The 15,658-nt window shown below is 41.5% G+C and overlaps 1 protein-coding gene across 1 annotated transcript in view; it reads right to left on the reverse strand.

The window, feature by feature from the left end:
* The window catches only part of LOC144829104 (cadherin-9-like), an 836,522-nt gene that overhangs the window by 71,597 nt on the left and 749,267 nt on the right, over positions 1-15,658 (reverse strand). Inside the window, exon 8 of the mRNA XM_078687908.1 lies at positions 14,471-14,607. Within this exon, the coding sequence (XP_078544034.1) occupies positions 14,471-14,607 (137 nt within the window). The remainder of the gene's footprint in view (positions 1-14,470; positions 14,608-15,658) is intronic.

Raw genomic sequence — 15,658 nt, forward strand, 5'->3', positions numbered from 1 at the left:
ATAATGTAACAAGTTAAAAAAGTTATTTTGTCATCAATTAAATTCTCGAGAATATGCGGAGTAGTGGATGTAGTGTCCTGATGGACACGTTCTAGTGTTCCAGTATGTACAAGTTAACCAGCCACTACTCGAGGGCTGGCCCTTACAACCACCACCCACATTCATCCAACACAGGCTTCACCAGCCAGGTGACCCTGCCAATAAAAGGGCCCGAGTGCACGTGCTCGGGTGCCTAGATACTTTACCATATACCAGGAGCATGTGTCGTCCTTCATGCTGCATGCGGGCCTAGGGTCCAAGACCCTACAGCGGAATAGACATGTGGCACTCTTGGACCCATGATAACATTAATAACTTAGGGGTAGGGAAAGGACAACCAGCCAGATTCATCAAGCAAAATGCGCTCGCAAAAGGGCCAGATTCTGAGAATCTGGCCCTTTGCGAGCGCAATTTTTGTATTTGGGATTCATCATCCCAAATGCAAAAATCGCTAATAAAGAATTCGCAAATTTGCGAGGATTAGCATTTAAGGAATCTCTATTAGAGATTCCTTAAATGCTATTCATGAAACATTTAAAAATTGCGAATTCGCAATTTAGGACCGCTATTTACCACAAAGTCAAACTTCGTGGTAAATAGCGAAAACTTAGAAAAACTTAGAAAAATGCATTTAAATGCATTTTTCTAAGTTGCATGTTACACACACACATGTCCTTTGGGCATGTGTGTGCACAACATCAGTGTAAATTCACATTTCAGGGGTGCTACAGGGTGTCTTTTGGACACCCCTGCACCCTTGAAATCGCATCCTTATTTGCAATTAGCAAATTGCTAATCGCTATTAAGGACTCGCAAAACGGGACAATGATGAATCTGGCTGAACGTGTGAAAACTACAGAGAGTAAAGAAAGCTTCCTGGGCTCCATTTATCTATTACTGCTTCCTGCATTACCTTTGAGGCCAGGTGTAACAAGGCCAGCATCAAGAGAACCAATGTCCACGAACCGGGGTACATTTATTAATATAAATTGCTGCTTTTTCGACAGGGCCAGAATATAACTAAGTATCTCCTCCTAATGATTGTGATAAAAAATAAGATGTTCAGATTTCTCCTCATCATTAAGTACTGGAATAGGACTATTGAATCAAATCAGGGCATAGAACTACTGCCACTGCTCAAGGTGACAAAATGTGATATTACCAAAAATATGCAACCAATTTCCTGAATGTAATTGTTTTAGTCCCAAAAATGGTCTCGGGTACCTATTTCCAGAGCGTATGTCTCTGGAGAGTGAATTATTGTGTAACTACACTCGTTTGTATATTTTTGGCTTATGGTAAACTTGTGCTACTAGACTGCAGCACTCGCAGGCCGAATTTTAAACATGTCAGCTAGAGCAGTGCATGGTTGTGTTTTTGAGACACTACACTATCCAAAGTACCCATATTTCGAGGTAGTGCATGAGCTACAGATAGCACAGCTCGGAAAAGGGGAGCAGTGGACGCTTCTCCCAGCTTTAAAACTGGCGCAGAGTTCTCCTCTGCGCCTCTGCACATGTTCCTGATACAGCCAAAGTTGAAAAGGAAATGTAGAGTATTTATTTTAAGCTCCATAGCAATACCTGTCGTTGACTATTCGGAGCATTGAGTCAATTGATATCCATCTTTCCTTTGCAAGTTCACTCCTCAATGTTGAATCTTAGTGTAAAGTGCAGTTTACTGCGATAAAATTAAACAACCATTAAAAACTATAATCAAAGTATGTCAGGGAGGCGTGCGCGTGTATCCCCTAAATATATAGCATCCGAAGTGATTACCTAAGCAAAATAACAGAAAATGTAATTAGCACTTAAGACACGAATAAGTAATACAAAGTAGTGGAACAGAAAGCATTAATTGTGAGAGCTGAAAGTATGTTTCGAGTGGGGTGATTATGAGAAAATCAGAAGTGAAAGGAAGGTGAAATCCATAGTTTCAGGGGTAGAAATAGAAAGAGTCAAATCCCAAATCGGCCACAAGTGGATACATCCAATTGGACAACTTGAATTTATAGGTCTGGATGTGTTTATACCTGATATACAAGGACAGGAAATAAAGAAAAAACGCTCGAAAGCACTACAAAGCAAGTGATATCGGAAACCTAAGAAATAAGGAGGGCTCTGAGTCACTAGAGAAACCTGTTTTGTGCTGTGCGTGCCATAAAAAGGACCATATAGGGTGCAGAGTGGATGATTGAATATAAAGGCAGAAGACCATAAGCATGAATCTTAGAAAGAATCTTAGAAAGTAAGATACACATACTGTTCTAATTGTATGCTCTGCACGACTAAGGTAGCTGAAATATCTATTGCTGGGAAAGTGAAGATTGCAACAGGTGAACTTGATAATCTGGACATGCAAACTCTCTGTTTTCAAATAAATAAGTTGTAAAGAATGGGGTGATATCTGTGCCAGGACCAAGATGTGCTTAATATTTAACACGTGTTTTAATACAAATAAATAGGAACAGAAGAAAGATCTGCGAATTAGCATCATACATTTGCTAAAAAAACAAGGAATTACAAAGATAAAATCAATCATATAAACTGAAAACAGTGAAGGACCATCCTGACGGAGGTCATAAACTGTCTTAGAGTGGAGAGCAAATGTTGCCAGGAGAGAGAGAAGAGAGAGGACTGGCACATCTTTCAAATTAGGCTCAAGCCCTCACTTCTCTCCAAGACAGAAAAGAAGGAGGAGTGTACTGAACAACAGTGTCAAATGAGATGCAAGGATCCAGATGTCTATGACAAAAATATCTTGTGGATAGAATATTGTGTCAAAAATATGGAGGACCAAAAATATCGAGAGCGTCAGTGCAAAAAGGTATGTATGGATTTACTATTCTTAACTCCACATATGTGTACCTTTATATTTTAAGTTTTTTTTATTGAAGTCTAGAAATAACAATGCATTAAATCCATTAAAGCCAATACATCCATCAAAAGAAATTGCATTTAGGCAAACAAAATTTCCACAAAATCCTAAATAATACACAAAGCATTATGAAGTCAGAGACAAATGCACACAAACCAAGTAAGAAGTAGTTTTTTAACCACATAAATAGGGTAACACCCCCTCCCAATCTCAGTCAAAATACGCAGCCCATAGTTTTCCAAATATCCTAAGAACTCCCACACGTAGTGCATAAGTGCATTCACTTTTTCTAACTGCTTTCATTTTATGGGCCCATTCCAGGACAGAAGGAATCGCAACGGTGCGCCACCTTTGAAATAAAAGTGATCTGGCAACTGCCATCGCAATATATAAAAATTCAACCAAATGGTCAGAAAGGGAAAGGTCAGGATTGTAACCAATAACGATTAACAAATCACTCACTGCTTATTAGGTACCACATTTGATTTCCAAATAGCAAAAGATGTCCTTCCAGAACTTCTGGATCATAGGGCATTGTAACATTATATGCGACCAATTGGCTAAAGGATAATTGATGCAGCGAAAGCAGTGTGGTGAATGATTGGCATACATTTTTTACAGAGAAAGGGGTTCGGTAAAGTTGCCATTTACTAAAGAAAAGTATCCTACCCCAATTGGCACCTCTAAGCGAATTAAAGTTAAGATTATTAATAGATAACCACAAGTTGGCTGAGATTTCTAGGTCTTCACAATCCATCCATTTCTTATTAGCCTTCTGCCCAAGATCTAGGGCCCTGACTGAGGCTAAGTGCTTTTTCCATGCCCCAGGTTTCCTGGCAGATGCATCTTCTAAAAGTTTGTTGGCTAGCTGATGTTTTTCGCTAATTTGAGAGACATCTAGCTCAGCAAGGAATTTAAGGAAGATGTTATATGACCCCAAAAGAATAAAATCATTAACAATTAGATGTGTCAGCCATTTTCCATTCCTCAGAAAATCTGAAACCTTACAAAATCCTACCAACGCCCATTTTAAAGTGAGTTCTGAGGATTGTGTGATCCCTGCGAGTGGTAACATATCAGCTAGTAGAGTGGTTGACTTAATTACCGGAATGGAATATCTTTTATAAAGCGCCTGCCATTTTTTAAGGCACTTATAGCGATCCTGCTTAGGGGATCGGAAAATAGACAATGGGGAATGGACTTGACTTTCCTTACACAAATCAATTAATAAAAAGATTTGACTGTGGTTGAGATTTAAATCTAGACAAATACTGAGCGAAATAGGCATAGTAATAATCCCTGAGATTCGGGACAAACAACAAGGAATGGTTGAAAACAAAAAATTAAACAGAGGAACAACAGACATTTTAATCAAGGCAACCCGGCCTAATATGGATAATGGCAATGAGTTCCAGTGTGAAAACAGCACCTGGATTTTCCGCAGGAGCAGAAGAAAATCCAGATGATATAAATCAGAAACTCTTTCAGAGAAATATACTCCAAGATATCTTTTAGGATGGGTGTTGGCGCAAGCAAGGATATCGGGGTGCAGATCCAAGCGTGCACCACTGCATTGTACAATTTCGGTTTTCCTTTTATTAATGCAATACCCCCCAAGAACCTCAAAGTCTTCAAAGACCTGGAAGACTTTGGCCTGAACCTCTATTTCTGGTTTGCTAATGAGCATGATATCATCGCAGTATAATTTTAATTTTGCCATTGATGGAATAGGGGGACGGATATCAGCACAGTTCCTTATAGCTATCGCCAATGGTACGATAAAAAAAGCAAACAAAACCGGTGACACAGGGCACCCTTGCCTTGTGCCCCGTTTTACTTTGGCCTGCCCGGCCACCAAGTTGTTAACAATTACAATAGCTTCCACATTATTGTCTAAATTATGAATCAGGGCCGTGATCTTTGAGAGGAAACCAAAGTGATCTAGAATCTTAAACAATGTTTCCCACACAACAAGGTCAAAAGCCTTCTCGGCGTATGTTAGAAGGACTAACGCTGGTATGCTTTGAGTCTCAAACTAATCTAACGCCTCCGATAATGTGTGTTAGATGCTGGCTGCTTCTCTGCGATAAGAATGTTCTGGTCCGAATGTATCAATTGTGCCGCGTGATGATTAAACCAAAGTTACAACAATTTAGTAACGATTTTATAGTCTGAGTTTAATAACGCTATCTGGCGATAGGAGTTTGGATCCTCACTGTTCTTGCCTTTTTTCGAAAAGCTGACTATGTTGCCTTGTCTAAAGGACTCTGGTATTCTCCCTCCCCCAAGCATAGAATTCGCCAAACAAAGCAAAATGTCCACCAATGAACTAAAAAAACGTTTAGAAATTCAGGTGGGAACCTATCCGGGCCACAGGCTTGCCATTTGGCAGATTTTTAATGACGCCCTCCACTTCTTCCATAGTGAAGGGGCTTACCATAGAAAGTTTCTCTCAATCCGAAAGTGTTTGGGGGCTGTTGTTCTGCAAAAATTCTTCTAAAAAGGTCATATCCACAGTCTGATGTTGACCATAAATGGACTCATAATGCCATAGCATTATTTCCCCAATTTTAGCTGGGTCATCTATGCGTAAGGCAGTTGAGTGGCATTTCAGTGTCTTAATCTGATTTGAAGCAGCTTGCTCCCTAGTCTGCCAAGCTAAAAACCTGCCCGCGAAATTACTTTCCTCATAAGATTTTTGACGATATTGTTGATGGGAGGCATCACTCTGAGTGTAATAATTGGCACTGAGAGCACGCTTAGCCTGCTCCAGCTGCCACTCATTAGAGATAGAAGGTTTACTTTAGAAAAGCAGAGTAGGACACTTTGTTCTTCTGCTACAAGATTCTCTTCTCTTCCCTAACTTTTTAAACAATTTCTGCATCTTTACCAATAATTAACCCCCGAATGAAGGCCTCAAGTGTGTCCCAGACCACACTCAGAGGTGCAGACTCAATATTTTGTGATAAAAACTCCTTAATCTCTGTCCCAATAAAGCCCACCCAGTCCTCTTCATTAACATTTTGTCTGTTCAACAACCACCGTTTAGGGGACCTAGCGCAGTTTCCTAACAATAGCTCAAGAACCAACAAGGCATGATCAGAGAATCCGTTATAATGGAGTCTTTGCTGGCTAAAACTCAATTTCCGTGCAACCAAAAAAAATACATGAAGAAGAACAAAATCTGCCTGACCAACAGGTATACGCTATTTTGGTTGGAAAGGCCTCACGTCAGGGATTCTGTAGATCCAAAGTTACTCCATAGTGTTGCAAGGTTCATAAGGATTTAGGTTTCAACTGCTTTTTACCCTTCACTGATAAATCTATTTTGGGATTCATTAAGATATTAAAATCGCCCCTCACAACCAACTTGCCAGGTACCTGAATTAGGGACTGATAAAGATCCTCATAGGGCTTAACATTGTCCTCAAGAGGGGCATAAATACTAACAAAAGTTAACGGTCTCTTACTTTGTCTAAGAGAACAGGTAACCTAACACCAGCGCCCGTGCAGATCTTTATCAAAATTAACAACCTCCACCTGAAATTTTTCGCTTAAAAATATTGCTGTCCCTCTATGGGAAGCTGAAGATGAAGAAAATCTCCTATAGGCTGCCCAAGACCTGAACATCAAGAAATCGGGTAGCTTTACAGCTGGTATATGGGTCTCTTGCAATAAAATCACTGCTGGATTTTCTGTTTTAATCCATTATTCAATTGCCCGCATTTTCATTTTGTTATTGAGACCGTTAACATTAAAAGATACCACTTTCAGCAGTTCTTTACTAGCCATAGTTAAAACCTAAACCAATCTTAAGCCCCTTAAACATCTTACCCAGAGTCAAGCTAACAAAATGGAAGTATAAGACCTGAACGGAATCAAAAAAGAAAAAAAAAGACTTCATTTTTTCCCTCCTTATGCTCCCCACCCACCACTTGTGACCCCTCCCCCTGAAATGTGGAGACCCCCCCCAACCACACCAACTACATTTCACCCCCCCTCTCTAACCTGGGTGTCATGTGATTACACCCGAATGATCTTGCCCCTGACCCCCCAGCGATAGTGAAAAAAGACTATCAATTAAATATACATACGAGCAGGCATGCACAATAAGGATATAACCCCTCCTATGATCAAATAGCAGCTAAACAAACAAAATAGCCTTAGCTGGGCCTTCCAATAAAAGAAGCCAGGGGTAAGCATTGCTTGACCCCCCCCCCCCCCAGTGCCCCTGCCCGTAGGATTATCATAACAAACAGGATCTCCCCCTAGATCCCAGAACCCTGCGAGATCTCTTTTAATAATTCTTGGGCTTCATCCAAATCGCAAAACAAAAAAAATGTGCCTTTCACCAGGACCCTCAATTTGGACTGCTTGGCGATGGATGCTTGTGCCCCATTAGCTTTACATAAATGGAGGATCTTCACAAATTCTTTCCTCCTGCACGCCGCCACAGCTGTCATATCGGAAAAAATGCGATATTTCACAGTCTCATTCACTGGAAATTGTCTCTGCTGGATTGCCTTAGACAATACCCTCTCTTTTATGCGATAGTCTGCAAAGTTTAACAGAATTGTCCGTGGTAACGTGGAGTTCGGATACGGGCGGGCAGGAACACGATGAGCCCAAGTGATGGTGAGATCGCCTTCAAACTCTGGGATAACCTTTTGTTTGATAAAGGAGTTTACCCACTGCAAGGTTTGGGAGCCCTCAATTCCTTTCGGAATGCCCACTATTCGAAGATTAGCCCTCCGAGAGTGGTTTTCTAACTCCTCCAGTTTGTTCTCAAGGGTATGCTTGCTTTTAACCGCCACTTTGGCCTCGCCCATTACGGTGGTCATCTGGTCCTTTAAGGCTGACATCCTGGCTTCTGCCTCTTGCAATCTAACTGGAAAGGATGTCATTGTGCCTTCAATTTTCTCTAGGCGTTGATGAATAGAGGCAAGTTCGACTTTCTGAGTTCATTTCAACTCACGGACTTCCTGCAGAATTAAGTTTAACATGTCTTTGACATTCATCTGAAATTCACCAATTGGGTCCGGATTAGAACTAGAGTTAACATGAGCAGGGTCCACAGCAGAAGAGGAGCTTCCTTCCAAAATCCCCTCTGGAGACATCACACCAGTTGAGGGTATAGACTCTCGTATGGGAGCCGGAGCCTGAGCCTGGAGCTGAGGTGGTAACTTAGCTTGAGGGGCCGATGTTGTGCTGGGGGCACTAGATGTAATGACTGTTGGTTCTGGTACATCAGAATTTTCCGGGGTCTCTGCCACCCTAGATGTCCTACTTGACTCCCTTTCTGATCGGTCGGCAGAGTTAGAGATGTTGCCTCGGCCTGATTGAGTTTTTGGCGCAGGAGGGTTTCCGTAGTCGCAGTAAGACCAGTTTTCGGATTCGCTTGCGGCTTTACCAAACTCGAAGGGATCAAATTTGCTGCTGCTGGTGTTGTTATAGCTGACGGAAAAATGGCACCCGAAGGTTCCTTAGAGAGTTTAAGGGCAGAGCTAGAGCCAGGAGAGGGGGACTGGAGAGTTGCCTTTTTCAGGAATAATGCAAATTGTTTTGCCTCTTTTGTTGCTCTCGCCTTTTTAGGACCTTCGGACCCTGAGATCTCTTGTGGAGTTAACCCAGGCATAACTGTAGCTGTGTTCTTATCAGCCATTAAGCCATATCAGCTTATTAAGCCAGCTTGATCCGAAGACGCGACCGAGGTTAGCTCCTCTTCCTCTTAACTCTCAAAAGTCGAATCAAGGTCTAGCAGATTTGGGACGTTCTCCTTACATGCCAGTCTGGCAGCCTCTTTTACCTCCTTTGCCTGGGCTCGATGGGTTTTAACTTTAAGGCGGGCATTGAGCAATTTCCCCATTCTGGCGCCTCCTTACCCCTCCTTCCCGCTCCTTACAGCACCTCGGGATAGCGTAGAGAGTACTTATAAGATATTTACAGAGATACACCTAATGAGGCACAAAGCTCGTCAGACTTCTGCGCACAGCTTCTCCCAGGGTGCAGCATGAGATTAAACCAGCGTATAACCAACTGCTAAGGAGCAGAGGAGGCACCTTGTAAGAGAGAAACAAATGTGGCCAGTATCTATGATGTTGCCGGTTAAAGCAGGGAGTGCAGAGTGCAGAGGCACTTTATAAGAGCGGAGGAAGCAATTGAGGCCAGAATCTGTACTGTTGCCGGTTACAGCAGAGCATGCGAGATGCAAAGATGTTGTTTTAATTTTTTTTCCCCAGTGAGCAAGGACTCAGCAAGAGCTCACATCCTGTGCCCAGACCTCCGCATTTGTAGCTGTAATGAAGAGCGAAGAATGCAGCGTGCGTACATCAAGCTGCCGCCACCACCGTGGCCTCTCTCACCTGCCTCTCCTTACCTCCCTGGTAGGAGATCGTCAGAGTCTCTATCCGGCAAAGCGCTTAGAAGTTTCCAGGCGGGAGAGAAAATACCACAGAAAACAAATGTGCTCCTTACTGCGCTGCTCGGAACCAAGTTCAGCCACGATACCGCAATCCTGCAGGACCAGAAGAGCGAGAACGCCAGCCTCCCGCACACACGCTAGGTACAATCCACCATTACTGGGGGTCAGGGCTCAGATCACCTGTGGCTACATGGCGTGGTACTCCACAGCCATTTCCCCTTATCTCTGTACCTTGAAGATATATATATATATATATATTTTTTTTTTCAGGGAACACATATGTGGAGTTAGGTATGGTAAAACCTTGCATTACCATAGACATTTGCATTCATAGTGTTTTGTTCTCAATGTTCTTGACACAATATTTTGTCCACACACAATATTGTTTCCTTGATATTTTGTACAAACACCCCCGGATCCTTTTAACCAAGAGAGAGGAACTATTAGCATGACAGATCTTAAGGAACTAAAATGAAAACATTTAAAGAATAAGCTTTGTTGAATGCCCAGATCGTGACCCATACACATCGGACGGCTTTACAATATTAGAATTAATATTTTGGGTGTGGTTGTGAGCGAACAGTTCCCTGAAGAGTTTTCAAAAGCAGAACAGAACAAAGTGAGTGAGATGGGGGAGACTATTGACGCAGTAGACCTTCATTTTTTAGAGGTCAGTGGACACCGACAAATTAGAAAATCTGGTAGAAAGTGATGCTCTGGAAAGACGGAAGATATGAATCAGCAATAAGAGATAGTATAATGTGCAGATACAGGAGGACAGGTCTGAAAGATCAGATGAACTATATATGTATTGGTAACTGGCATAAACAACAGAAGAAGAAAGAGTACTAGGCAAACTATACCACAGTCTGAATGGGATGGAATCAGTCAGAAAAAAATCCTCTGATGAAGCGTGTATTTAAAATGGAACAATATATGACTTGTTGCACCAACTGATGGATCTTCAGGACAGAAAGAAAGAAGGCAATTGATCACTGAGATAACTGTGCTAGGAAGATGATACAGTACAACCTGCAAGTAAGTGTTTTAGGTGAAGTAATGAGTTGTACCAAGTATTGAATTTTAGCATCATCAAATGATTGTCTGATACCCTGTTATTATTTAACCATCACTCAAGCCATTCACCGAGAGGAGCAAGACTGAATTAAAGAAAATGCATCTAGGTGTGTGTTTTTGGGAGAAGGTTGGAAATGCTGGAAACAATTGAAGGCACATAAGGAAGTGAAAAACATAAAGTCAAGACCGATTTTCTTTGGTGAGTTGTATCAATCACAAAGGCAGATGGTAGCTTAGAAAGAATAAGAGCTGGTTGGTTGGCCAGAAGAATCAGAACAAAGGTCACATTGATATAATATATATTGGGTAGTAGAAACCAGTAAGAGAGAATATAGACTGCATTGGGCTTGCTGAATATAAAACAGTCCTATTGAGGACACAGTAAATAAATTCCATTAGTTATAAAGGTAAGATGAAGCATAGTGTATTGTACATGGGTAACAAGATGACAGCAGATTAGATTAAAGACTTGATTCATGAAACTATTAGCATATCTTTGCTTGACTTGCACAGATAGCTTCTTTTATGAGGGGAAAATACATTTTCTGGAAAGTTGTTTTAGCTTTGTTAATTGTCGGAATATTTTGTGTGAGTTACTTATCTAGGTATGTACAAAGGCCTTTTGCATTTTTTAACGGGCCAAATCACAATTTCGGACTGTTAAAAAAATACGAACCGGCCTTTTCTTATGTACAATGGCCTTTAGGGAATCGCAAAATAAGAATTCTACCCTAGATAGTAACCCACAAACATGGATTTCCTATTTGCAATTTCTTAGCACATGCACAAAGAATTTCCTAAATGCAAAATGAGCCTTTAGAAAATGCAATTACCATCCACTCAAAGTCGATGGTAACCATGTGCAATTTTAAAAAAGCATCCCACAATGCTTTTTATAAAGTGCAATAAAGCACACACATGACCCTATGGCATGTGTGTGTTCAACATGTGCACCACTATTTTTGCAGTGCATTACAAGTGGTCTTATGCCCATAGCCATACTTGGTTTAGCTAATAGGAAATTGCTAATTTGGAAATGCAAAACCGGCACATTGGCCCACATGCATCAAGCATTTTTGCAGTCGCAGACGGTGCGATTCCTTAAAATCGGCCGTTTGCGAATGCAAAAGTGCTTGTTGGGATGCATCATGCAATTTTAGAAGTCGCATCTTTTTTACGATTTCTAAAATTGCATTAGCATTTAAGAAATCGCAATTGTGCGATTTCTTAAATGCTATGCATCATTATAGAAAAATATGCTTTTTTTAAAATTGGAAGTGCAAATTACCACGAAGTTCAACTTCGTGGTAAATTGCGAAATTGATTAAATATGCACAAAAATGAATTTTTTAAACTGTAAAGTTACACACACACATGTCCTTAGGACATGTGTGTATGTAACTTATGCTGAAAAGTACATTTCAGGGGTGCATGGGGGGGTCCTTTGGACCCCCCCCTGTACCCATGAAATTTTCTAAGTGCCACTCGCAATTTCCATTGACTCCTATGGGCCTTGTGGCCCATAGGAATCAATGGAAATTGCGAAAATTAAGTTAAGAAATCGGTATTTCTTTGGGATTCGGTAAAAAATGCGATTTTTACCGAATCCCACAAGAATACCGAAAATATTGATGCATATCATTTTGCATTTCTTAATTTGCGATTCCTTATTTTTCGCAAATTAAGAAATGCAAAAAGACACAATGATGCATGTGGGCCATTGGTACGAATGGCATAGGAATTCCTAATTGCAATTTCCTGATAACGATTCCTACTCTGTATCAGTAATTGGACACATTGCATTTCCTAAATAGCGATTCATATGAAATCGCTATTTAGGAAATTCAAAATTACATTTCTGTACATCCGGTCCATAATCTCCTCTGGGATGAGAAGAAAGGATGTCTCAGAGTGGGAATACTGTAAATGTCTGTGAAAATCCACACCCGTGCACACATATGGTTGTTCACAATTTTCTCTCTGAACCCTTTATGTCTCAAAACAGAGATTTAATCCTGACAAGGCATACCTAAATTTGCTTGTATGGCGGAAAGGAGATGAAGCAACCCCGCTATTGGTGGGCGCATTGGATAAGGGACTTGTCCAAAGGAAAATATTTTCACCCCAGAAAAACAGCAATGGGAACAGGTTTCAATGTATAACTTGAAAAGTTCTGAGAATGTCCAAAAGTTGAAAATCAGCAGTCGTGCCAGCAAGTAGACCTGTCGGTGTTTACTTAGGACTTTGGGATCTCAGCCGAGAGAGCCCCTAGTGGAACACTGCATGCGATATATAGAGTTCTCCGTCCTCCTTATGAGGATCTCTGTGATGGGAATTCATCCACTACTATAAAGATGCAATTTTATCGCTGGTGAATGTCGAGAAGGCCATTACGTTGCTTTGGCCTGCTCATGATTCTATTTTACTTCTCAGTAACAACCCGCAGAAATTAAGGTTTACTGTTGAAAATCAAAAAAAGATAAATAAATGTTCATGATGTGTTAACCTTCAGAAAAAATGTAATTCTTTCCCAGAACCACCAAGCACCACATGGCAGTCCTGAGAATACAAAATCAGTTAGGTAAGCTCTACCTTAAAATGGTTGGGACTACCATCACTGTGAAATGGCAGTAAAGTGGCAGAAAAGCCACCAGGTAAAGGGTTTCCAATAGCACAGAAACCCTACCAATCCCCCACCTCTAAATGGAGTAGGGGAAGAGCAAGTTGGGTTGGAGACAGTGCTGCCATTTTATGCTGGGGCTCTCTTCCTCTAAATGAGTCCGACTGTGAATCGCAGCCTAAGAGACTTCAGACCACAGCAGTGCTGCTTAGAGCAGGCACATTAGCAGAAGAATGAACGAGGGTGTTAATATCTCTTCAGTAAAAACTCAGGGGGAGTGCCAGAATTGCTGACAGCATTCCAAGTTATTAAGGAGTGACTTTTAGAATCCAGTCGGACATCAAAGGATCAGCTAGGAAAAGAACAATGCTCGGGAAAAACAATAAAAAGACATTCAAATGATTCTCAGGAAGATTTGTGTAACATTAGCCAAGATACAGGAAAAATGAAAAAAGTAACTCCACCACTACCTCAGGACATTGGGGTGTGCGTTGATGAAGTTTTCGAGAGGGAGCTACTGCCCCAGGTGAGCTAGAATAGAAGACTGGAATTGAGAGACATAGAAACTGTAATTACTTCCAAAGGAACAACATGCAAATGCAATACCGGAAGTGCATTCCATAGACCATGGCCAGATGTTAAGTCGAAGGAAATATTAAGTCTAGAGGAGAAACCACCAGCTATGTTTCCTGATCATGCTAACCTTCTGCTGAAAGAAATTTCACTAGCGGAGACTGCTCCAGATTTAGGATTTCTTGCAAAAATTGAAGGGTTTTTCAATGTCAGTCAAAATGACGTCACCAACTGTCTATGACCATACAGCGTGGGCAGAAGTGACCAAACAGAGGGGATTTCTGTTTGGAAAGTTACATTAGCACAATTTTGGCAAACGGCTACATGTGTTAGCAGGTACATTTATTGCAACTTGTAGAGTAAATAACGCGAATGCCTAAATTCTAAAGAATAAGTCAACTGAAAACCATGATATAAAAATAATTCAGGTAGTATAGTAGATTTGTTTATATATCAGTAAATAAAGGAGCTGGTTTTATAGAGGTGCTTGGCTTGTGTATGACACACCCAGTGGAAGAACTATTTGCTTCCCAAAGGAAGGGTTCTATCAGTATCTACACTCTTTGAGCCAATCAAAATATTCGACACTAAATAATTTACAGATGAAGGGGTATGTGTGAGAGGGGTGAGTGCGAGTCTGTATGAGTGAACCTGTGTGAGTTTCAGTGTATGTGGGTTTGAGCAAACACATAGAACTCAGAGACGGACTAACATATGGCAGCTTTGTGTCTTGCATCTTTTGTTAAGTAAGTAATTTTACTTCGAGTCTTGCCGCAGCTCTGTTTTTTCGCAGATAGCAAATATCTCCGGTGGAAATGAAAAATGCAGTGCAAGTAACATACGAGGTTCTCGATCATGCTTACTAATTTCTGTTGCTATGACAGTGAGGTTGTGCCATGGTGATGCTTCTCGGTCAAGTGACTTCGAAACGAAAATAGATCCGTTCCCTGTGCGTATATCAAATATTCTGTCCATGTCAGAGTTGCGATCAACAGCATATCTATAAAAAGAAGACAAGAAGCCGCCTGTTAGCATCAGCATTTCTATGTATAAACTAACAATCTCCCACACAGAAGCAGGAAATGTCTGTCTTATTCTTGGTTCTTTGTGTATTTCAAGTTGTTTACCGTTTTAAGTACCGTCTAAACATATGAAAGATCTGACTTACTGAGCACAAAAAATACTCTTAAAACTGAAAACGAAATGAAAGCTTCATTCAATCCAAAGAACAATAAAACGCATGCAATTTTTTAACATTAATTACCAATGCTTGTGAACATGGTTGTGAACATTAATGACCAATTCATTTTAATCAATACCTCACTGGATGCAAAACCTATTTCCTAATAATGCAATCAGGTCGCATGCCACTTATGCTCAAATAATTCAGGAGTATGTGCTGCTCCTGACCATTATGCCGCCATACTCTAGTATAAGTTAAATAAACCAGACATGTGTCAGCAGTGGCCTTTGCACCAACGCACTATTCATCTCTCAGACTGCACCGCGGGCTGGTACCAGAAAAAACGTTCCACCTCATTACCTCTACGTCCCTCGTCCTCGACCCAGTCATCACTCATGAGGTATTCCACACGACAGGAAACAAAACAGGAAACGCTTTTAGACTCCACCCACCCTCCTGTCAGGTGCTATAATACACCCCACCACCAGAAGCAAATCCTGTTTTGTTTCCTGTCGGTTGGATTCTGATGGGAGACGCTTGGGTGAGTGCCGGGCTCTTACCTGCTACGCCTGTCCTGTGGTTTCCTCCTTTGCTGGGCATTGGGGGTGCTCGTGGACCTCCGTGGGATGTGGAAACCGGGCTGCTGGGCTTCCTGTGCTTTCCTGGATTGCTGGGGTCCTGGGTTGCGGGGCCTCTCGGGTCCCCGGGGATTTCTGCCTTTCACTGTGCTGGCTGGTCGCTGGGTGCGTGGCTATGGCTTCTCGCATGCGGCTGTGGTCCTTTGTCCCTGAGTCCGGTGTTCGGACCTTTCACCGGCTTCACTCGTGTTTCGTCGGATTTGCCTGTTACGGGAGGGGCTCCGCTGGAT

Source organism: Lissotriton helveticus, chromosome 4_1 (assembly GCF_964261635.1).
Source record: "Lissotriton helveticus chromosome 4_1, aLisHel1.1, whole genome shotgun sequence".
Taxonomy (NCBI): Eukaryota; Metazoa; Chordata; class Amphibia; order Caudata; family Salamandridae; genus Lissotriton; species Lissotriton helveticus.